Source organism: Carcharhinus amblyrhynchos, chromosome 27 (assembly GCF_965287045.1).
Source record: "Carcharhinus amblyrhynchos chromosome 27, sCarAmb.v2.hapA, whole genome shotgun sequence".
Classification (NCBI taxonomy): domain Eukaryota; kingdom Metazoa; phylum Chordata; class Chondrichthyes; order Carcharhiniformes; family Carcharhinidae; genus Carcharhinus; species Carcharhinus amblyrhynchos.
In genome coordinates this window covers 35,737,593-35,760,818 of record NC_137350.1, presented here as the reverse complement: position 1 = coordinate 35,760,818, position 23,226 = coordinate 35,737,593, and the positions used below count along the sequence as shown (strand labels likewise).

At 45.0% G+C, this 23,226-nt stretch overlaps 1 protein-coding gene across 1 annotated transcript; it reads left to right on the top strand.

Moving 5' to 3' along the window:
* The first annotated feature begins 325 nt into the window (after positions 1 to 325).
* LOC145359247 (uncharacterized) lies at positions 326 to 4,232 on the top strand. The gene has a single exon (XM_080213748.1). It carries the CDS (start codon positions 558 to 560, stop codon positions 2,976 to 2,978), a length of 2,421 nt encoding a protein of 806 aa, XP_080069874.1. The 5' UTR covers positions 326 to 557; the 3' UTR covers positions 2,979 to 4,232.
* Positions 4,233 to 23,226: the final 18,994 nt, after the last annotated feature.

The following is a 23,226-nucleotide window of genomic DNA, read 5'->3' as shown; positions in this document are numbered from 1 at the left end:
AACCATATCTTTTGCGGAAGCCGGCAGTTTAAAGATTCCTTGTACCTTTAATAATGCAGAAATCCCAGTTAAGCGGCGGAAGTGTATGCGGGCTATATTTTTACTTGCTGCACGGACGGTTATGAATGTTTAGGGGGGTGGAGTTGGAGTGAGGAGTGGGGGGGGGGGGTCCGTGGGTGGGTGGGGGGGGTGGTGGAGGGAGAGAGAGAATATCAGCTTTTATTGCATCACATGTAGAAAGGATCCAATCAGCTTTGAGTTGAGGGGAATTATTTGGTAGAGTATCTGTGGACAAGTGTGCTAGACTGAGAACTTTTCTCCAGGAGGGAAGAGAGCTGGGCTGGAGTTGGCCGGGTGATCTGAAATAGCTCGTTTAACCTGTGTCCCCCTTCCTTCCCCACCCCCTCCCCACCAAAAAAAAAGCTTTCTCCAAAAAAAAATGCCGCAAGATAGAGACAAACGCTTTGATCATTTTTAATCTTTGCACCTCCAAATTGCGCCCATATATCTTTTTTTCCCAAGTAATTAATGGCAGGACAATTCATTCTCTTTTTTGGATGGCGGACACAATGGTTGGAATTCTTCCAAGATGTGTGGATTACATCTCCAATGTGGCGCTAGATGGGTTTCAGTTCGGTCACCTGGAAATGCACGGGGTTAAACTGGGTTACCTGCGGATCAACGGGAAGCAGATGTTTGCTTTGTCCCAGGTGTTGGCGGATCTGTTCGCGGATGTCCCGAGGACCACAATCCGCAAGAGAATGGAGCACTTGAAGATTAAAAGGCGCCGCTGTGATCTGCGGGAACTGCGGACTCTCAAAGCCATGAACTCGGTGCCAACCCGGGCGGTCAAATGCTCCCTCATCTCCAAAGAGGACCTGGAGGCTTTGTACACGGTGTACAAGAGCCCGGACCCCCCCAGGAAAAGGCTGAAGGTAAAGGTGAGGGAGGGAGAGCGGCTCTCCGGCCGGGCGGGACACGGTTACTATTCGGCTTTCTGCTCCGAGAGGACGGTGCTGCTGCGGACCCGGGATCCTGGGGTGCGCTGCGGGCCGAGATGCCAAACTCCCGGCCAACTGACTGCAAACCCTGGCACTCCGGAGCGGCCCCGCCACCTCCCGGCGCCCGGCCCAGCCCCCAAAGCCTTCCCAGACTATGAAAATGTGGGGAAAGCCGGATTCTGTCCCGTTTATCGGCAGCAGGAGGTGTTTTACCAAGACCTGGTCTGCTGCTTCCCCAGAACGGACCAACCCGCCATAGCTGTGCGCTTCAATGGAACCGATGGTCCTGTTCACTTCAGGGCGAAATATTCCTGTTGTAACCGCAATAAAAATGTGGCGAGTGGATTTATCAATAACTATAATTCATCCCTAACCCCACCGGCTTTCAAATCAGTCCAGAGGATGGTGTTATCCGGAGATATAAAGACTTTGAGTGAAAGTTGTTTTGCACACAGCAGTCAGAGCGTCTCTCTGGGATGTTCCAGCGACTCGGATTGCAGCCTGGCCCCGGGAAATCACTCCGACTTCGCTTCCACCGATGAAGAGGAGGACGAGGAGGGAGAGTCGCCACTTTCCGCCTCCAGCAGCGAAGATGAGAGCTCGTCCGCCTCCGATTCCAGCTCCACCTTCAGCGGCGTCTCGCTGCACAGCACCCGCTTCAGGCGAGCCACTCTGCCCAGCCTCTGCTCCAAGAGCCCGGCTGTCCCCTCTCCTCCCAGCCCGCAGGACAGAGCCGAGCCCCCCGCCGGCCAGCGCCGCTCACCTCACGCCCCGTCGCGCCCGTCCTTCCGCCAGCCGGAGCAGGGAACCCCCAGTGTAGCCCACTGCCAGGGGAGAGCCGGGGCCAGTGTAGCCCACTGCCAGGGGAGAGCCGGGGCCAGTGTAGCCCACTGCCAGGGGAGAGCCGGGGCCAGTGTAGCCCACTGCCAGGGGAGAGCCGGGGCCAGTGTAGCCCACTGCCAGGGGAGAGCCGGGGCCAGTGTAGCCCACTGCCAGGGGAGAGCCGGGGCCAATGTAACCCTTCCAGCCTGGGAGAGGCAGCCAGGGGCAGCGGGGTACCCCAGCCTGGCCCCCAGCAACTCCGCAAGGCATCGAACCTCTGTATCCCGTCTCAAAGACAGCGGGCAGACTCTACAACAAAGGGAATCCTTCCATCCAGAGGTTTGGTGCGGTCCGAACGTCGCCCTTTGCCTGGGCAAAGACCATTGGAAATCTGACAGGACAGACAAAGCACTTTCATTAGATCTCAAAGTCCAGCTGGAGGCAGAGATTACAAAGGCGTTCAGAGGCTCTGGGTACAGCCAGAGATCTCCAGATACCAGCCGGACTCGCCAACAGCCGAGAGGACAACATCCTGCCCTCAGCCCCCTGCACAGATCCGCCTCTGGGACCCTGGAAGGCAGCAAGGGGCTGGGGAGACAACTCCACTCCCTGAGTGGGAGTAAAGCGAGTCTGGGTTCAGGGGTCCATTTGAATGTGGACAGAGCGAAGGAGCACCCTGAATCCAGCCATCAGGTCAAACCTCCTACCTCCCAAGGAATACAAAACCACAGCACTTTACCGAGCCGCTCCGCTTCTTTCCCTAGCTGGCATAGCGAGGGTGCAAAAAAGAAAGCGGCCCCTTCTCCCCGGCGCGGTCAGACCCCGAGAAGGTGCTCAGGAAAGGGACCGGAGCGGATTGTACCCTGGCTCAGGGCGGCGGACAAAGGGGCCAGTTTGCTCAAAGCCTCTGCCAAATGCAAGCGGGTCGCTTGCGGATTCGTGACCCCGGTGAAGAAAGCTTTCAGCCTGATGGGCAACTTTCCTTCTCCGCCTTCACTGATAGTAGGAGAGGATGGAGACTTGTGCCCTGCCTATTCCTTCTGCTCCGGCCATTCTTACTCAAGGCAGAAATGCCACCCGGCGTGGGGGTGGCAAATGGGGGGCACAGCAATTCCTCTGCCGCCCAGCCACAAGTTCAGGGGTTTCAGCCTATAACCCGGCGTCAGGCTGGTTTGGACCCGAATGGTTCGGGAATGAACCTGAAGAGTCACCACATCTCCCGGCTGAAAGCACCCAGATGGGAAGATAACCGTTTACAAGGATGAGTCAAAATATATCTTTGATCATTTAGTCCCGGAGCACTGAGCAATCTTAACCAAAAAAACAGAATTGGATCATTATTAATCAGCTACGAAACGTACATTGAAGAATATAAATGTTCATTTGAAGGCCTGTGTGTGTTTTTAATGGAGCTGGGGAAAAGGAAACAAGTGGAAATTTAGTCTCAGAGCTGTACAAACCCATATGTAGCTTTGCACTATTTATTTTCTATAAACACGGAAATGTCAACTGAATGAATAATCGAACCCATTTTCAAATGCATTACAACCACAAAGCAAATCCAGAATAGACCCTCACAATGTAATGTGGAATCGGGGAAAGCTGATTGAGGTTATTGATTTCTTTCCCCCGTCCATTCTGTCTAGAATACCGGATTTTTAAAAAATCAGATATCCCATCACTGCAACATTTCACTCACCTCAGTTCCTCATTGTGTTCAGGAAGCTTTTAATTAAAAGTGGTCAAAAAGGGAAGAGGGGGGGACAGCTGTCATTTTTTTTCCAATTAATTCTCTCAAAATTAATTGTCCTGTAGTTGGTTCATTTAATTGTCTCCACATACACGTACATACAAACACACACATGTACATACAAACACACATACACATGTACATACAAACACACATACGCATGAACATACAAAACACATATGCATGTACATACAAACACACATGAATATACAAACATACACGTGTGCAAACAAACACACATACACTTGTACATTCAAACACACATATATACAAACGCAGATAAATATACAAACATACACATGAATATACAAACATACATGTGGGCTTACAAATGCACGTATATATATATAAAAACACATACATGTGTACAAAAACACCTACATGTACCTACACACATATATCCATACAACACATACACATATATATACAAATGCACATACATGCAAGCACACACGTACAAATACACACATGTGTGCACACAAAAATGCACCTACAACCGTGCACACAAATATGCATACAAGCACATCCATGTACATACAAACGCATACACATGTGCAAATAAACACATTCACAAGCACACAGCACTATAAAAGGTTCAGACCTATCCATAAACTATTGTCAGATTTTAATTTACAACACATTTGAGCTGATGCCTTTGTAAGGAGGGATGTGTTTGTGTATGTGGGGGGGGGGGGGCGGGGGGGATGGCTGGGGTACCTTTATTTGACTCTGTATGCGGGCCAATGAGTAAATATCCTAGGCTTCTGTCTTCTGTTAAATAATCGGATGTATAATTTGCTGGAGATACACAGGAACCCTCCCTTTAGATGCAAATCAGTTGAACTCTGGAGGAAGAGAGGTTAAGGCACCAGGGCATGCATTACTGATCAAACCCCATGTAATGTTCCAGTCAATTGTCCCTTTCAACCCACAGAAAAAGACTTGATTCTCGAGATGAAATGCGACTGTAATTCCTTTTTTTAAATTAAAATTTATTCCTCAGTTGTTTCAAGTTTTATTTATTTAGGTTTTGATAAAAGGTTTCTTTCAAGGGCCACAAAGAGAGAAAAAAAAGTTTGGCACGCAAGTTCCTTTTTTTCTGTCCTTTGTCCCACTGAGTTTAGCACCGAGTGAGCTAGGAAAGCTACACGGGGGACAACCTTGTTGGTGTCTTCTCAGCGGCCGAGAGTTTAAATTGTGCTTACTTTTCACCGGCGAGTCAGTGGAGGAAACGTGGCGATGGTGTTACATTTTCAAAAGGATTATTTATAGCGTGTTTCGGTTCATAGTCATGGCGCTAGGTGGATCCGCTCAAGCGTCAGTGTTGAATTAGCTCAATGGAAAACACATTTAGGACAAGCAGATGTGAGGGGAGCGGGGGGGGGGGGGCGAACTTCACTACTAACATATTTAATCTGTTTTGCTCTCCCCCACGACCACCGCCAGCAAGACAATTGCATTTTGGCCAAGATGGTGGTGGCTTTATTTACACAGACAAGAGTGCGGGAGTACAGGAGTTGAGACATAACAGGGCAGTCTGAGAGAGTCAACTGAACTGCTACATGTCACAGGAACCACGCAGGCTCTGAACAAAAAAATGTTCTATACATTTTCCTTTAGTGTCAGGGAAGCTGGGTGATAAATTATTTTTTTATATATAAAGGGCTTAGCCAGAGACAAAATCAAATCACAGAGAGAGAGAGAGAGAGTTCCTGTTCTCGGTGTGGTTGTGGAGGAGGGTGGGTGGTTTAGCTATATGAGTGCCTGGAGGGTTCAGGCCGGATACATTGAAACCGGCTTTAAGATTAAAACGAGACCAGCTATTGGGGGGGGGGGGGGGAAATGGTGTGGGGGGAAACACACGAATCTAATATGCACAATGTGTGCCATGAGCTCCTACTTCCCCCCATCCCAACCGTGCACAGAATAAGAAATTCACTGGGACGAGGAGCTGAACCCTGTCCACAATCTGAAGAAAGGCGAGCGGGCGAAAGGAGCCGGTTTTTAGGGCCAAGTTGTCCTCAGAAATCGGAGAGGCCGACACAGATTTCAAAGCGAGCTCGGAACCACAGCCAGCTGCTCACAAGGGAACTGCTTCTAATCATCAGTCCTTTAGGGGAAGATGCAATCGCTTTCACTGGAAGATCACTCTCCTTTCTAAGCAGTAATTACAAGGATTCTTTCATTTCCATATAGTTGGGGTTTCCGAGTCCTACAGTTGAAATGAGTAGCAAGAGTTGGATGTTCCGCGGTTCAGAAAAGTGTGCATGTAATCTGGCTGTGATCTTCAAGTTGCAGTGCTGATCTTGGACACAGCGGCTGAGGCGCCTGATGTTGCGGGCTATTTTTAATTGTAATTACATTTGCACTCAACACTTTGAGGTACTCTCTCGATGGTATCCAGTAAGCACTGAAATATCCTAGCCGTGGAATTGGAATCAGGAAATGTAACATGAAATGAGGCACGAATTAGTTACAAAGCATGCAGACTCTAATTTAAAAAATCAACAAAAATTCTATTATACAGATATATAGATTTGTGCGAGATAGATAGATAGACAGACAGATATATAGATAGATAGATAGACGTAGAGAGACAGATAGGTAGATAGATAAACAGACGTAGGTAGAAAGATAGAAGGCTTAGATAGATCGATAGATAGATATATAGGTAGATAAAATAGATGCATACATACAAACATACATAGATATATAGATAGAAATAAATTGTTATCTAAAAACGCCCACAATCTCTTCACGGTGGGTTACTTCTGACATTCCCAGATTGTAATATCCGGAGACAATTCATATTGATTTGTCCAATTTAATATCTTCATCTACTTTTACCCGCCTTATTTTTGACAAATTTTTTGTGTGTGTCAGTCTGCCCAAACTCGCTTTAATAAGAAATGAGAAGCAATGGGACCTCTCATTTGAACACCACACTTTAAACATTGGTTCTAAACCTGCAGGAGGATGGCGATTAATTCTCCCAATCCGTCCTTAAAAGGGAAACTGCCTCCATTGTTGTCAGGTTATTCCAGAGGGCCCTGGATTTACACACAGGCCTTGTTTAGGGCAAAAAGCATTACTAGCATCTGGCCTGCCAATCGCTTTCTCCTACCAGATGACTCTTTAGCTGTCTGCTGGGGTTAGTGTATCAGTTTCTTTAGCATGTGAAGAGTTTAAATGGTAATATTTGGGATTAATACTTCAAAGATTCCAAGATGGATCTTTGTGGAAGCTCTTTGTTCACTCCTAATAATAGAAATTGGTGTTATTTATGATTTGAAGAAATATGAAGCGTAGAGATTTGGATATTTCAGAACGGTTCACAGCATACACCATAGATAGTGTTTTTGTTAAACTTTAAGCACAAACGGTTTCTCCCAGGGAGCAACATCAATTTCAAAGGCCTTTCTCTGGCTTGCTTGCAGCTCGGCTTAGTGGGTCAGTGGCTAGGCAAGGTATTGACTTGTTCTTTTTATTACTAAGAAGCCCAGAGAAAGGATCAAAATTTTCAAACCACGAAGGTTGCAAAGAGTGAAGGAAACCAGAAACTCCGGGAGATCCTGAGTTTTTAAAAAGTCTGCGGATTGTAGCAATTTGGCAAACTTAAGTGAAGCTAATCAATCTAAAATCCTCCAGAAAGAATGAGTCAGAATGCGACACCGTGATCTGAGGTTTCTTTCCAATGCGTTGGGAGAGTAGGTGGGATAGTGGGGAAGGAGCAGCATTAGAATGGGATGTATTGGATATTATGGATTTTTCAAAAAGAAAAGGCCTGCATTTGTTTGGCACCATTTGTGACTTCCCAAAGCACTTTTCCAACTAATGAAGTACTTTTGAAATACAATCGCTTCAAATTTATGGAATTAGATACTGTATTTATCTGATCACCTTTACTATGTGTGGAGTTGGCACATTCTTCCCTTGTCTGCGTGGGTTTCCTCCGGGTGCTCTAGTTTCCTCTCACAGTCTAAAGATGTGCAGGTTAGGTGGCTTGGTCATGGTAAATTGCCCCTTAGCGTACAGGGATGTGCAGATTAGTTGGATTGGTCATGTTAAATTGCCTCTTAGTGTCCAGAGATGTGCGGCTTAGGTGGAATCGCCAAACTAAATTGTCTCTAAGTGTCCAGGGATGTGCAGGTTAGGTGGATTGGCCTTATTAAATTACCCCTTAGTGCTCCAGGGATGTGCAGGTTAGTACTGGCCATACTAAAATGTCTCTTAGTGTTCAGGTATGCGAAATTAGGTGGATTGGCAATGCCAAATTGCTCCTTGGCGGCCAAGGATATAGCGTAGGTAGATCGGCCATGCTAAATGCGAGGATTTGGGGATCAGTGATGGTGGGCCTGGGTAAGATGATCTTTCGGAGAGTCGGTGAAGAATCGATGGGCCGAATGGCCTTTCTCTGCACTGTGGAGATTGTATGGTTGTAGTTTCTTCTTAGCCCCAGCCGTTCACATTGCAATCGGAGACAGGTTCCTAATGAGCTATATAGTCACAAACATTGACACAGCAGATGCCGAGCACTTCTCCCAGCCTCAATAATAGGAATGTTCAAATAATCTCATTGAAACCTCTCCAAATTTTGCTTTGCCACGGTGTGCTGCTTCTTGTGATTGTTCTTATGTCCCACCGTTTTACACTGCATAGGATTAATTAATGAATGCAACTTCTAAAGCTAACATTGAACACCTTACCAGCGCAATACAATTGTCTCTAAGAATAAGGCTGGATAAAAGCTTTGACAAAGGGTCGTCTGGACTCGAAACGTCAGCTCTTTTCTTTCCTTATAGATGCTGCCAGACCTGCTGAGATTTTTCCAGCATTTTCTCTTTGGGCCTAAGAATAAGGTCATTGATGACTCAGAGGGTAGGATAATCTCATTGAAAAAAATGGTAAATTTGCTGTACCTTTTCCCTTGGGGCATCCGTCGGCGCTTATGCTTTATTCCAGGTTAGTGAGAAAGATAAAAGTGGATTCAGCCTCTTGCGCGATAGAATGTGTGCGTCACCATATATAAAAAAACATCCAACTTTGGCCTTGTATTCACTATTTCTAACCTGTATTGAAAATATATTATAGCATATATTTATCATGAGACCGTTTTAGAATGTCTGCCATCTCACAGAAGTGGGAGATGAAACTCCAATCCCATGTACAATATACAACGTGCAGCGATATATGTGAGTTTATATGTAATTTGAATCCATTTGCCAACCGCATTACAGCGTTTTGGCAGGCATCTCTCGCTGATGTGTGAATTAGAAATTGCAAAATTTACCACCGCTTCTTAATCAATATATCTGTTCATCAGATACCTGGGGTGCTGAAGAACTACACTCTCCAATGTGAAAAAGATGGGAAAACCCCCTGGTCTTATATTTCAGGATGTGAAATAAAGTTGATCTTTCTCAACTATGACTGTGACACTACATCCTGCACTCTCTCCTTTCTTTCTCTATGAACGTTATGTGTGTCTGTACAGCGCGCAAGAAATAATACTTTTCACTGTATGCTAATACATGTGACAATAATAAATCAAACCAAATCAAAATTGTGCACAAACCGAGTGAACACTCTGAACTGATAGTTTATTACCCGCCTTTTGCAGAACAGGACAACTCAAGTCTACCAGTATATTGGCTCTCACTCCCTTCAAAATTCCTCATTCTATGTTTTTTCTGTTACTCAGATTATGGAAACTGTGGATCAAATGGGCTGTTGACACAGGTACTGTTGATAAAAGTACATCAACTCCCCAATGTGACATGTTCATTAGCTTCCTTTTATGTTGAACGCTGGCATAAGATCTATTGACCAAACTAGACTTTGTATTTGCTAGGATTCAAGCGTACCCTTGTAAAGCCAGTGCTGATTTGAACTGATAAAATCTGTCTGTTTATAAATAATCTGAGCAATATTTGCCATTCTGATATTTCTGCAGCCGACTGTTGCTGAGACGAAGCAAAGGGTTCAACATTGATCCTCGCTTTAATAGATTTTAAAAACCTACCTGTGAAATGAGGCGACACTTCAATGATTATAGAAAGCTCACCTTCGTCACATCTTTTGTATAATTATTTAACCAAAAACAGAGTTTCGGTCTCCTAGGCAAAGCAGGTTGAGCAGTTTTGCTTTTGCAGTTTTAAGAAGCAGGCTGGTTAAATTTCTACTGCCGGTGTCGAGGTTTCACTAAAAAGGTCCCTTAAGCCTTAAGCTCCTTGCTTCCAGCCTGTTTTGTCAGCAAGGACTTTTTTAAAAGCACAGTTACAAGCAACTGAAATCACCACTTTTTAGTTCTGCCAGAAGTTATCTGCCTCCTCCCCCCACCACCACCACCAACCCCTCCACTCCTCCACGCCGCCCCCCCCCCCCCACCCACCCCCCACAAACCCCCGCCTCCCCACCAAGGCATTTGATGCACTGTGGAAGGCATTATTAGTTAAACTGGGGTCTGGACGCTGACTCTGACTTTAAGGAAAATTCACTAGTGTTACTGAAGTCACTGGCAGTATAGGACTGAGAAAACAAGACTTAACAATTTATTTCTACATGGCGAGAATATAGCACCTACCCATCAGTCACCAGCTATCTAACCTTCCCTCAAATCATAGCGAATAACTTTGTTCCGAGTAACCAACTGAAGACTTCAGGCGATTTAATGAAGCAAAATGGAGCTAAACATATCTATCGATTTATGTATTCATCTATCTCAGTGGAAGTCTAATCTGCATTCTATAAATATGTATCCTTGTGTACTTATTTATTTCAATCTTACTCTTATTCTCAATCTTATTCTTTCTTTCCTCGGTCTTCTTGCCGTTATACCTCTTCATATATCTACCTGTAACTGTGGCCAGATTTTCACTGAGTCACAATGGGTCGCATATGTCCGTCTGCTTATCTATCTCTCTGTCTGTCTATCTATCTATTTATCTATCTATCCATCTCTATTTGTCTCTCTATGTATTTATCTGTTTGTCTATCTCTCTATCTCTTTCTCTATCTATCCTCTGTCTCTGTCTATCTCTCTCTCTCTCTATCTATCTCTCTATCCTTCTCTGTCTGTGTCTCTATCTATCTCTCTGTCTATCTGTTTGCCTATCTATTTATCTTTTTATCTATCTCTCTATCCTTCTCTGTCTCATTCTCTATTCTCTATTTCTCTACCTATCTATCTGTCTATCTATTTATCTATCTGTCTCTCTCTCTCTATCATTCTATGTCTATCTATCTATATCTATTTATCTGTCTATCCGTTTTTTGCATACATTAAGGGATATAGTGCTATGGAGAAATGCCCATGTAGTTAGATCATTAATAGGCTCAGTTAACCATTAAGCCGATTTCTTACAAGGTAAGTGTCCTTTTCTTGTATTTTTGGGGGGGTTGAGGGTGTTGATCAGATAGAATCCCTTTGAAATAGTGTTTAATAACAGTTCAATGTTTTCAGTCAAGAATCATGATCCATGGATGAAATAAAACCCTCTATGACAGTAATATTGTGTTTGTGTGCATCATTGAGAAGAATCTGTTTATTTAAGGTTAAAAATTTGCAGATGCAGAAGTGTCCGTCAGTAAGATGTGTAATAGGAGTGGTTTGGCTAAAAACATATAAACGGAATAGACTAACTGAGACACGTGGAGTAAATGGCAATCTAATGAGTCATTATTTCCCAGAATGAGGCAGATATGAAGTTCTTCATTGAAGATTTTATTTGGACGTTTTACAGATGGCTTTCCATCAGTGTCTCTGTGCTCTTTTGGGGGGAACCAGGTAAACCAGGCGTGGTTTATAAATTCAACGCAATTTTAAAAACAGTTGGGGTGGCGGCGGGACGGCTTGTTCACTACCCAGGCAAAATGATTTGTGTTCAAGTGCCGACACCTTCGAGTCTTCAGTGGACAAGCAGGCAAGGCCTAGCCCGTGGCCCCACGTGTTTATAAAGAAAAGAATTTTTTTTAAAGAGTTGAAGAGATACCGAACCTCCTGTTTAAGTAACCACCCGCCCTGTAACCAGGCAACACATGATGGTCAGACAGGCACAATGAGAAGGCAAAGAGACTTATGGTCCGTCTCAAAATTTATTGGGCTAAAGTAAAATGTTCAAGAACTGTGACATCATTTAATATATTACAGAATAGACGTTTCTTTCGTATTGGTATTGTAAAACTAGAACCCTACACATAGGAAATAAACAACCCAACTTAGTATTATGTTTTCCTATCCACTCTGCCCTTGAATCTCCAGATTTTTCACCGTTCATTTCACTTTAAGAAATAGGAGCAGGAGTAGGCCATCTAGCCCTTCGAGCCTGCCCCGCCATTCAATACGATCATGGCTGATCTGTCGTGGCTCAGTTCCACTTTCCTGCCCTCTCCCCATAACCCTTAATCCCCTCTCTTATCAAAAACCCATCAACCCGCTTCTTGAAAATATTTAGCGAGGCAGCCTCCACCACTTCAATGGACAGAGAATTCCAGAGATTCATCACCCTTTGAGTGAAGAAGTTCCTCCTCAACTCCGTTCTAAACCGCCCCCCCCCTTTATCTTGAGGCTGTGCCCCCTAGTCCTACTGTCTTTTTTGAGCAGGAAGAGTCTCTCCACCTCTATCCTATCCATCCCATTCATCATCTTATATGTCTCAATGAGATCTCCCCTCATTCTCCTAAACTCTAACGAGTACAAGCCTAGTTTATTCAGCCTCTCCTCATAGCTCAACCCCCTCAACTCCGGTATCAGCCTAGTAAACCTCCTCTGCACTCCCTCCAAGGCCAAAATATCTTTGCGCAGGTGCGGCGCCCAAAACTGCACACAGTACTCCAGCTGCGGCCTCACCAATGCCCTATACAGCTGCAGCAAGACCTCCCTACTTTTATATTCAATCCCCCTCGCTATGAAGGCCAGCATCCCATTCGCCTTCCTGACCACCTGCTGCACCTGCAAGCTGGGTTTTTGCGACTCATGCACAAGGACCCCGAGGTCCCTCTGCACCGTCGCCTGCTGCAGTTTTTCGCCACGTAAGTAATAATCCTTCCTACCATTATTCCTACCAAAGTGGACCACCTCACACTTGCCAACATTAAATTCCATTTGCCATTTCCTGGCCCATTCGCCCAGCCTATCTAGATCCTTCTGCAGACTCTCCACACCCTCCGCACAATTTGCCGTTCCCCCAATCTTGGTGTCATCATCAAATTTCAACACCCTACACTCGGTTCCCTCCTCCAGATCATCTATATAAATGGTAAAAAGCTGAGGCCCCAGCACCGACCCCTGGGGCACTCCACTAGTCACCATCCGCCAATCCGAATAGCACCCGTTGACCCCCACTCTCTGCCTCCTATTTGACAACCAATCCTCTATCCACGCTAACACCCTACCCCCAACTCCATGTCCCTCGACCTTCTGCAATAACCTCTTGTGAGGTACTTTGTCAAACGCCTTCTGAAAATCTAGAAAGACCACATCCACCGGCTCTCCTCTATCCACCGCCCTAGACACATCCTCATAGAACTCCAGTAAATTTGTCAGACACAACTTCCCTTTAATGAAACCGTGCTGCGTCTGCTCTATCAAGCAATTCCCTTCAAGATGTCTCGCAATTTCCTCCTTAATGACAGATTCTAACATTTTACCTACCACAGACGTTAAACTAACCGGCCTATAATTCCCCTCCTTTTGCCTGGCACCCTTCTTAAACAACGGCGTAACATTAGCCGTTTTCCAATCATCCGGCACTTCCCCGGAATCCAGCGACGTCTGGAAAATAACCACCAAGGCATCCACTATCACCTCCGCCATTTCTTTCAGAACCCTCGGATGCATTCCATCCGGTCCTGGGGACTTGTCCACAATCAGCCCCTCCAGTCTGTCGAGCACCACTTCTCTAGTAACAGTAATGTCATTAAGACCCTCCAGTCCTACCACCTTTCCATCGCTAACACCCGGCAAATTATTCACGTCCTCCTCCGTGAAGACAGAAACAAAGAAGTTATTCAATACCTTAGCCATATCCCCATCCCCTACCACTAGGTCCCCTTTCTCATCCTCTAAAGGACCAATGTTCACCCTAGCCAGCTTCTTCCTTTTTATATATTTATAAAAACTCTTGCTATCCTTTTTTATATTAAGCGCTAGCCCAGCTTCATAGTTTCTCCTACCCTTCTTTATCAACTTCTTTGTCAATCTTTGTTGACATTTAAACCTCTCCCAATCCTCTTCTCGCCCACTACTCTTAGCTACTCTAAATTCCTCCGCTTTTAATTTTACACTTTCCTTCACCTCCTTCATTATCCACGGCTTATTACCTCTCCTCCTACGCTCCTTTTTGACCATCGGAATAAATTTCCGCTGAGCACCAAGAAAGATCTCCTTAAAGATCCTCCACTGCTCCTCAGCAGACCCTCCCTCCAACGCGCTCCCCCAGTCCACATTCGCCAATTCTTCTCTCATCCCACCGTACTCCCCTCTATTCAAACAAAGTACGCATGTCCGGGAACCCACTTTCTCCTCCTCCATCTGCACCAGAAACTCCACCATACAATGATCACTCTCCCCAAGAGGATCCTTCACCGCAAGGTCCCTAATTCTACCCACCTCATTACATAGCACCAGATCCAAGATAGCTCGCTCCCTCGTCGGCTCCAACACACACTGTTCCAGGAAACTATCCCGGCAGCATTCCAAGAACTCCTCCTCGAGCCCACCGCGTCCAACATGGGTCGACCAATCTATATGCAGATTGAAATCCCCCATAACTACGGGCGTCCCACTCCTGCACGCCGCACTTATTTGCGCGTTAACAGCCCGCCCCACCTCCAGATCATTATTCGAGGGCCTATAGACGACACCCACCAGCGTCTTCCTCCCTTTGCTGTTCCTAATCTCTACCCACAACGATTCCACGTTCTGCTCCTTGGCTCCAATATCATCCCTTGCTACCACCGTGATGCTATCCTTAATCAGCAGAGCGTGTACGTATACTTTATACGTATCGCTGCCTCTATCTCTCATCTCTGTTCCATGTGTCCATCTTTCTCTTTGTCTACCCAAGCCTATTTCTCTCTCTGTCTGTCTATCTCTCTATCAGCTACACAATCCACCGAGCTCTCCAACTCTGGCCTCCGGTTATCATCTCTCCACCATTGGCGGCCCTGCCCTCACCTTAAACCCTACAATCCTCTCAGTTCTTTCCATCACTCCCCCCTCCATGAAGATGCAACTTAAAACTTACTTCTTTTGGTGCCCGAATAACTCCTTATGTGATTCGGTGTGATAGTCTAATACATCAAGAGCGCTCTATAAAAGCAAGTTGTTGTTTCCCGTATGTCAGTCTCTCTATGACTATCTCATTCCGCCTGAGCATGTCCCATCTATCGGGTATCGCCCTCTCTGTCTGTTGCCTATTCACCATTTCTGTCCTCTATTTCTGAAGCTGGATCTCTGAGTCTCTCCGTACAGCTGTGTTTAACTTTCATTCTTTTCCCTTTCACAGTCGAATCTAATGCCCTTCCACTTAAGTTACGAGTTTCTCTTATCCGAATAATGGCAAATTGCAGTCAATGTCTCGCTTAAAAATAATTCAAAGTGCGGCAAATTACATGTTTGCACGTGTGTTTCAATGTTGTTAAATGAATAATTCCCGCGAGTCTTCCTAGTGACTGTGGTGAAGCGCTGTGCCCATAGGACTGTTTAACGAATGCAGAATAACAGCAATAACCCATCTCCAGAATGTCTTTGTTAAAATCGGAAGTATACCAATCAGTTGAAGGCGCCTCTGCACTGCAGCTTGCGAAAGGTCTGGTTTATCTTTCCCAGAGAATCTTGAAAAAAATACAAAGGAATGAAACACAAAAATAGGAATAAAACTATGCTTACTGGACATTCACAGAGTCTCTGTTTAATGTGCACATTTTGTACATCTATTACTGAGTATCTAATCAAAACGCCACAATGTTAAACGATTTTAGTTGGCTCCAAATTGAACGCTAAAGATTCTTATCATAGAATCATACAGTACAGAAGGAGGACATTCTGCCCATCTAGTCTGCACCCGGCCACAAACCCACCCAGGCTCTATCCCCACAACCCCATGTATTTACCAAAAGAGAAAACGCTGGAAAATCTTAGCAGGTCTGGCGGCATCTGCATGGAGAGAAAAGAGATGACGTTTCCAGTCCAGACGATCGTTTGTCAAACCTTTGACACAGAGTCATCTAGAATCTCTCCTTACAGATGCTGCCAGACCTGCTGAGATGTTCCAGCGTTTTCTCTTGTGGTTTCAGATTCCAGGATCCGCAGTAATTTGCTTTTATCACCATGTATTTACCCTAGCCTGTCCCCTTGACAGTAAGGGGCAATTTAGCATGGACAGTTCACCTAATCCGTACACCTTTGGACTTGCTGAACCTTCTTGTTCCTTCAGTTTCATTCTCGGTCATATTTCTATTTATTTCTCCCCATTCCAAGCTTTATTGCTGCCTCAAAGTGAACTTCCTGATTCTTTCTTGCGGATATTTTTTTTTCAGTGTGAACTTGTATTCAATGTTGCCACAAGTCTGCTGGTAACTGGACCTCAGGCGCGGGGGAGGTGAAATGAATCCGGTCAGGCCTAACAAATCCTTCATGGCCCAATGGTACAAAAGGTCTCGCACCTGGACTGTCCCACCAGGTATCTGTCACAGAGAAGAATCAGAGAATAATCACTTCAGTTCAGAATTTGTTCAGAGACATTCCTGGCGGAAGTGGAGGCCTTCCCTAGCTTTTGCAACCCATTTAACCTCAATATATAGGTTTAAATTCGACATTATTACATTCGGAACCTCGCCCCTCTCCCCCCGCCCCCATTTTTCATTTGCTCCTTTTCTTTTCTCCCCCTCTCTCTCTCTCCTCTCTCTCCCCGTCCCCTCCCCCACTTTCTCCCCCTCCTTCCCTCCCTTCCTCCTCGTCCCCCCTCACCCCCTCCCTCCTCCTCCCCTCCTCCCCGTCCCCCTCACCTGCCCCCCACCTCCCCCATCCCCCTCTCCCCATTCCTCCTCTCCCCTCCCCATCCCCTTCCCTCCTCCCCCTTCCCCCTCCCCTCTCCCCCTCCTCCCTCTCCCCTTCCCCCTCCTCCCTCTCCCCTTCCCCCCTCCTCCCTCTCCCCCCTTCCCCTTTCCCCCTCTTCCCTTTTCCCCCTCCTCCCTCTCCCCCTTCCCTCATCTCCCTCTCCCCCTTCCCCCATCTCCGTAAACTCGATGAACTGTATCCACAGCTGTATTTACAAATCGAGCTCCGGACGCCCGAGTGTCCAGCTGTGCTCCAAAGAGCCTCCTTCCCTTGCAACTGTCGCGCTTAAATACCTTTTAGCCCATGAGTTCTTCGTTACAAAAGAGAGGGGGCGGGGTTCAGAAAAAATGCTCTGCTCCAATTAAAGATGGGATATTATCGAGTTGAGAGCGCTTGCAACAGGAATGTCCGAAACACAAGGGGAAATAAGGCACGAACCCTTGAACATAATGACTGCTCTGTGCTGCACTTGTGTGGAAGTCAGCCCAATGTCTACTCAGTAAGCATTGGAACAGATTTGTATTTGTGACACCAGCTGGTTTCAGCGGCCACATCGAAATCCACTTCTCAGCATGATGCAAATATGTTTCATTTCTAATCACCTTTAGTAGGAAATTTTGGATATTATATTCAAACAAATGAGAGTGGCACAGTAGTTCCTGATTAACTCAAATGAATAGCTTCCAGATATAGAACAGCTTCCCTCCTATATATGGCACAGTGGTTAGCACTGCTGCCTCACAGCTCCAGGGACCTGGGTTCGATTCCTGGTTTGGTGGCCCTCTGTGTGGAGTTTGCACGTTCTCCCCGTGTTTGTGTGGGTTTCCTCTCAAAGATGTGCGGGTTAGGTTGACCCTCGTGTCAGGGGGACTAGCAGGGTAAATGTGTGAGGTTGCCGTGAAAGGGCTTGGGTGGGATTATGGTTGGGTGCAGACTCGATGGGCCAAATGGCCTCCTTCTGCACTGCAGGGCTCTATGATTCTAAGTGGTCGTTATCTATCGGTGACTGGAAGATATGTCATCTCTTCCAGCTTGCAGCTGGCGAACGGTATTTCAGAGAAGTTGCTTTCTTCACCGATTTTAATTGTGTTGTTATTTCTAATTCTAAGTGGAATAAAAATAAAATACCGGGATCAAAAAAAACGAACAAAAACCGGGAAATGCTGGAAGATCTCGGCAGGTTTAGAATAATGCCGCCCGCTCCGGAGAAGCGTCAACGCTGGATTCGAAATGCAATCTCTCCAAAGATTCTGCCACATCTTGTCGAGTTTCTCCAGCGCTTCCTGTTTGCATTCTTTAAGAATCCCTGAGAGATCTCCAGCCCACAAGCGGGTCACACAGTCAGACTTGGTGCTGCTCATAAACTTCAGGTATATAGATAATTTAACTTCGTTAAAGGGCAGAAGGCGGTCGTTCGGCCAGCAGGCCGGTGTCTGCCCTTTGAAAAAGTTCTTCAATTCACCTCACTCCCCTGCTCCTTCCTTACAGAAACATAGAAGATAGGGTCAAAATCCTGGAATTCCCTCCCTAACGGCATTGTGGGTCAACCCACGACCTTCTCAAGGGCAACTAGGGAAGCCAGCGACGCCCATGTCCCACCAGTGAATAACAAAAGTAGCAGGATGAGGCCATTCGGCCCTTCTAGCCTGCTCCGCCATTCATTACGATCATGGCTGATCATCCAACTCAATGGCCTAACCCTACTTTTTTCCCCATAACCTTTGATCTCATTCACCCCAGCCACCTCTTGAATACATTCAATGTTTTGGCATCAACTACTTTTTGTGGTGATGATTTCCATAGGCTCACCGTTCCTTGGATGAAGAAATGTCTCCTCATCTCCGTTCTAAGTGGTTGACCCTGAGTCCTCAGACTGTGATCCCCGGTTCTGAACTCCCCCACCATCCCCCCTGCGTCTACCCTGTCCAGTCCTGTTAGAATTTTATAAGTCTCTGCGAGATCCCCCCCTCATTCGTCTGAAATCCAGCGAAAACAATCCTAACTTAGTCAATCTCTTCTCACTGAGGACCTACAACCCCACCCCACCCCAATCCACTGCAAATATCTATCCAGTTCAACCAGCTTCCTAATAAAATGCAACGGAGCTTTTAAATATTTCATAATTTTACATGTTGCGCCACCCAAGAACGATGTTAGTTTATTAATTTTGCCGCGAGTATTAGAATTAAATGTACTGGCTAATTGGAGTTTAAAATCAGCCAATGCACTGTTTAAAATCTCAGAGTTTCAGAGGATAAAAGACAATTTGATTACGGGGTGTGTTGAGTGCAAGACAATTGCAGCAAGAACCAGACAGCTGACCCGTTTGATTCTGGAGTGTCGAGTAACCGGGAAACCGGCTGATACCTGCCATCCGCGATGGCTCGGTATCCCACTTGGACTATCGCTCTCTGTGTGATATAGAGGCGGTTTCACATCCAAGCGGTTTGATTACAAGTCTCCCGGCTCTAAATGGAATTGAAAGTTCAGAGATGGTCAATAAATCAGATGCAGTTGTTACTGACAATGGAATTAATGTTGGTTTATAAAACATGGCTTTCCCATTACAAGTGACAAAATAATGATAATTTTAACACTTCTAATTCCTGACTTTTTAATGTCACCACTCAGCCTTTGATTGTTGTAATTATTTTAAGAGATAGGGACGTTGCATTTCACACTTTGAGATTGTTAATTGACAGTCTTGACAATTAATGTTCTTTGCAAACCTGGACTGCAAAATCATTGAGGAGAAACGTGCTCCTTCGCCGATTTTCTTAAAGAAACTTCCCCAGTGGACACAAATCAGTTTGCAGTGGAACCCAAACTCACTGAAGATAAAAGCTGATGTCACATACGGATAGATTTTCTCCAACAACTTGTTGGAATTCGCCCATCTGTTTGCAGCCTTACTGATGATTCATACCTCGCCGATCCTTAAAGAGGTTTCATGTTCTTAGACTTTTTTTTAATATAAAACGCCCACATTTTCTGCTATTAACACCAACAGCTTGTTCAATGCTCCCAAATTTATCAAATAGCATTTCGCCCAAATGGATATTGTAAATTGAATGCACTTTATGACGATAAACATATAGCAGCAAAACATCGGCTGCATGTGCACGTGTGCGTGTACACAATGGTCAAATGTAGGAGTTGCTTGAGTCTGTCACGTTGTGCATGTATCATTTCACCGTGGTAATCATTTGAGTGCACTATGAATTTGTGTGTGATTGTTGTGTTTGTAGGTATTCCTCTGTGTGTATATATGTGTGTGTGCATATGTGTGTGTGTATATATGTCTGTGTGTATATTTGTGTGTATAAATGTATGTGTGTGTGTGTCTGTGTATATATATGTGTGTGTCCGTGTATATATGTGTGCGTGTGTATATATGTGTGTGCGTATATAAGTGTGTGTGCGTCAGTGTGTATATGTGTGCGTGTATATATTTGTGTGTGTATCTATATGTGTGTGTGTATCTATATATGTGTGTGTATCTGTATATATATATGTGTGTATCTGTGTATATATGTGCGTGTGTGTGTCTGTGAATATATATGTGTGTGTATCTGTGTATATACGTGTGTATGTCTGTGAATATATATGTGTGTGTATATATACATATACTGTGTGGTTGGAGTAAAATAAACCAACAACGCGCTGAAAAATAAAAGCTGGACTGGAAACGGTTCCTTTCCCTTTTTGTTCAGAGCAGTCAGGGTGACAGCATCATTTATAACCAGTGCCCCTGGTCAGCCCGGGTTATTCCCTACCCGGAACGCTGGTGCCGCGTCCCGCATTGTAGTTGTGTGTTGAGAGAGAGAACCCCGAACAGTCATTACTGATCACACACTGCAAGCCGCAATAAGCAGCAGATTGTGTATTAAATGTACACAATTGTAGGTACAAATGTAAAATATATCTCCCTCCTACGTAAGGGGAGTGAGGTGGAAATACTGCCGCTGTTAATTGTGAAGTGAACTCGCCGAGTTTAGGTTATTTTAGGGAGACAGGTGGGACAAAGAAATGTTATGGTTTCAAAGTTTTCCTCCCCCCTACCCCGTGCCCCTGTGAAATTTTACACGATTTGGAAATGATTCGAGAAAGTTCTTTCACAAAGTGACTGGTAGATTTATGTTTATGCAGCGCGTTGTACGGAATTAAATGTCCCCGCTGCGTTTCGCGGGAGCATTATAACAAAATATCATCAAACTGCCGGCGCTCTCAGGGTGGAATATTAGCAGAGCCGTTTCTAGGTTGGAGAGAGCATTTGCTCTGTTCAATTATTTAACCCGGAAATGTTTGCGTTGCTGCTGCTGCTTTTGGCGTTACAGTGGCTGCAAATCGATCAGCAATGGAAAGTCTTCACTGCGGCTAGTCTGAGTTCTTGAAAACACCTCTTTGTTGACAAAAAAAATTATAAAATGTAAATTACGTATAGGGAAAATCCACCAAGACTTTTAAATTCAGACCCTGCCGAATGATCACACCACCTCCCTGTCTGCAGTGCCTGTGCAATCAACTCTTGCTGGGGTAGATTTTTGAGGAACCGGGTATTATTTTTCACTGAGAAGGAGTCAGTGTGCGAATGGGCAGAAATCTTAAATTTTTAATTGAAGAATTAAGATTCAGTGTTCTACAGTGCCCGAACAATATGGACCAGCAATTTCCCCTTAAATGTTACTATTTCCCCCATGCTGTCCTCTCCCGGTCAAAGCCGTTTTGTTTTAGTTTATTCCCATTAATTGTCCTTAGATTACAGTGGGAGTGGATTTGGCGAGTCTGGGTTTATTTTGAGGGAGGTGTGAGCTATCCGGAGGAATCGGTGTGTAACTAAACAAAGGGGATCTTTGCATCAGTTTGAATGTAGCCCCTTCTCTGCCCGCTTGCCTTTGTCTCTCTCACCCTCTCTCAGCCGTCGCCATATTCCCAGCTCCCAGCCGCCTTAGTCTTTTGTCAGCACTGCAGACCCCCGTCTCCCGAGGAATTACTACATTTCTTAAAACAAGTATCGCCGGCGGGGGAAAGCGGCGTAATTCTAGGGTGCCAGGTGCTGTCTTGTTTATTTTTAGAAATCCTTCTTTTTTGCAAAAAAAAACCTCTCCCAAAACCCCCAAAATAAATGCATTTTCGCAGGAGGGGGAGAGAGAGAAAGAGAGAAGCCGGGCAATGGCGTGATTGAAAAGATGAAAACTCCTCGCAGCTGAGTCCCCGCGTTTATCCCAGATTTACTCTCCCCGTAACCGTTTGCTTTTCAGTATTCCCGGTTAGGAATTCAGGATCGCTGTCTGCAAAAAAAAAGCGATTCAACGAAATGTTACAATTACGTTTGGAAAGCATGAAGCCCGAAATTTAAAAGTGAATTATATTCCCCCTGATCTTCAGGTCGAAATCATTTAAATTGCCGAGCTGTAACAATGGACAGCGTCTCTGTGAATTTAGCCACTTAATTTTACCAATTATTCATAAATATTCGCCACTCTTAAATCTACAAACATCAGTGGTAAATGTTTAGATTATTTTCACTGTGGGATTTTCTTTTGGGCCTGGTATAATAATCAAACAGGGGGTGGTTTCAAATTCATGTCAATATTACAGATAAGCCACAAATTACCCCTGAATTTAAAATAAAACAAACTGCACCGCGGAAATGAAAAGGCAAAAATTTGTCTCCAAGTCCACAATCGCTTCTGCGGAGACATTGCAAAAACATTTGCAGTTAACACAAACCGATATGTGTGTTTCTCTCTCAGCGTGGACATGTTATCGCATTGTTTCACTGGCGGAGCTTTTTAACCCAATTGTAAGCAAAATCTACAGGCTGGGGCTGGGGGTCTGTCTGTGTGTGTGTGTGTGTGTGTGTGTGTGAAACAGTTTTGGAAAATTATTCTTGAATCAAAAACTCTTCTCTGTCAGTGACGCGAGAGTCCAAATTAAAAAGGCACAAGATGTGAACGGGACAACACTGGGGTTTGTCATCTGTAAATTGGGCTACACATTGCCCTCTTTGAGAACATTGTTCCTTTATCTCAGTCTGCAGATGCGAAGAACTGAATGTAAACACGCAGACTTTGTTTAAATACACGTTCAGCCGGGTCACAATAACAATAGTTCCTTTTCGCCAACTAATGTCCGGGTTTTAAGCGTTTATCGCAGCCCAGGGAAATCGAATCTAATAAATAGACCCTATAACCCGACTTTTAACCCCATTCTTCAGCGGGTAAGTGGGTAAAATGATTTGTAATAATTAGGATGGCAATGGAGGTGAAAAAATAATTGAAGAACCAGTGCTTGTATCAGGATTATCCCACATTATTGCTAAATGTTATCCCTTGAGCACGAGTTTCATATAAAAGGGAGCCAAATATTATTTTCACTTATCCCCATTCCTGTGATTCTTTTTTCAAAGGATAATACTTATTTTTAATTTATCTGGAACCCGATGTGTGTTGCAGATTCTGAATGTGCCTCATTGCATTCGCTCCCATATTCTTCGAGATTTTGATTTTTGTTAAAACGGTGTCCCTGATTCAAAATTTCCAATAGTTTACCCACGCCCTCCCCCCCAACATGCATTGGTTAAATATCGG

Coding starts and splice junctions, on each gene's coding strand:
- LOC145359247 (XM_080213748.1), top strand. CDS start 558: ATGGCGGACACAATGGTTGGAATTCTTCCAAGATGTGTGGATTACATC.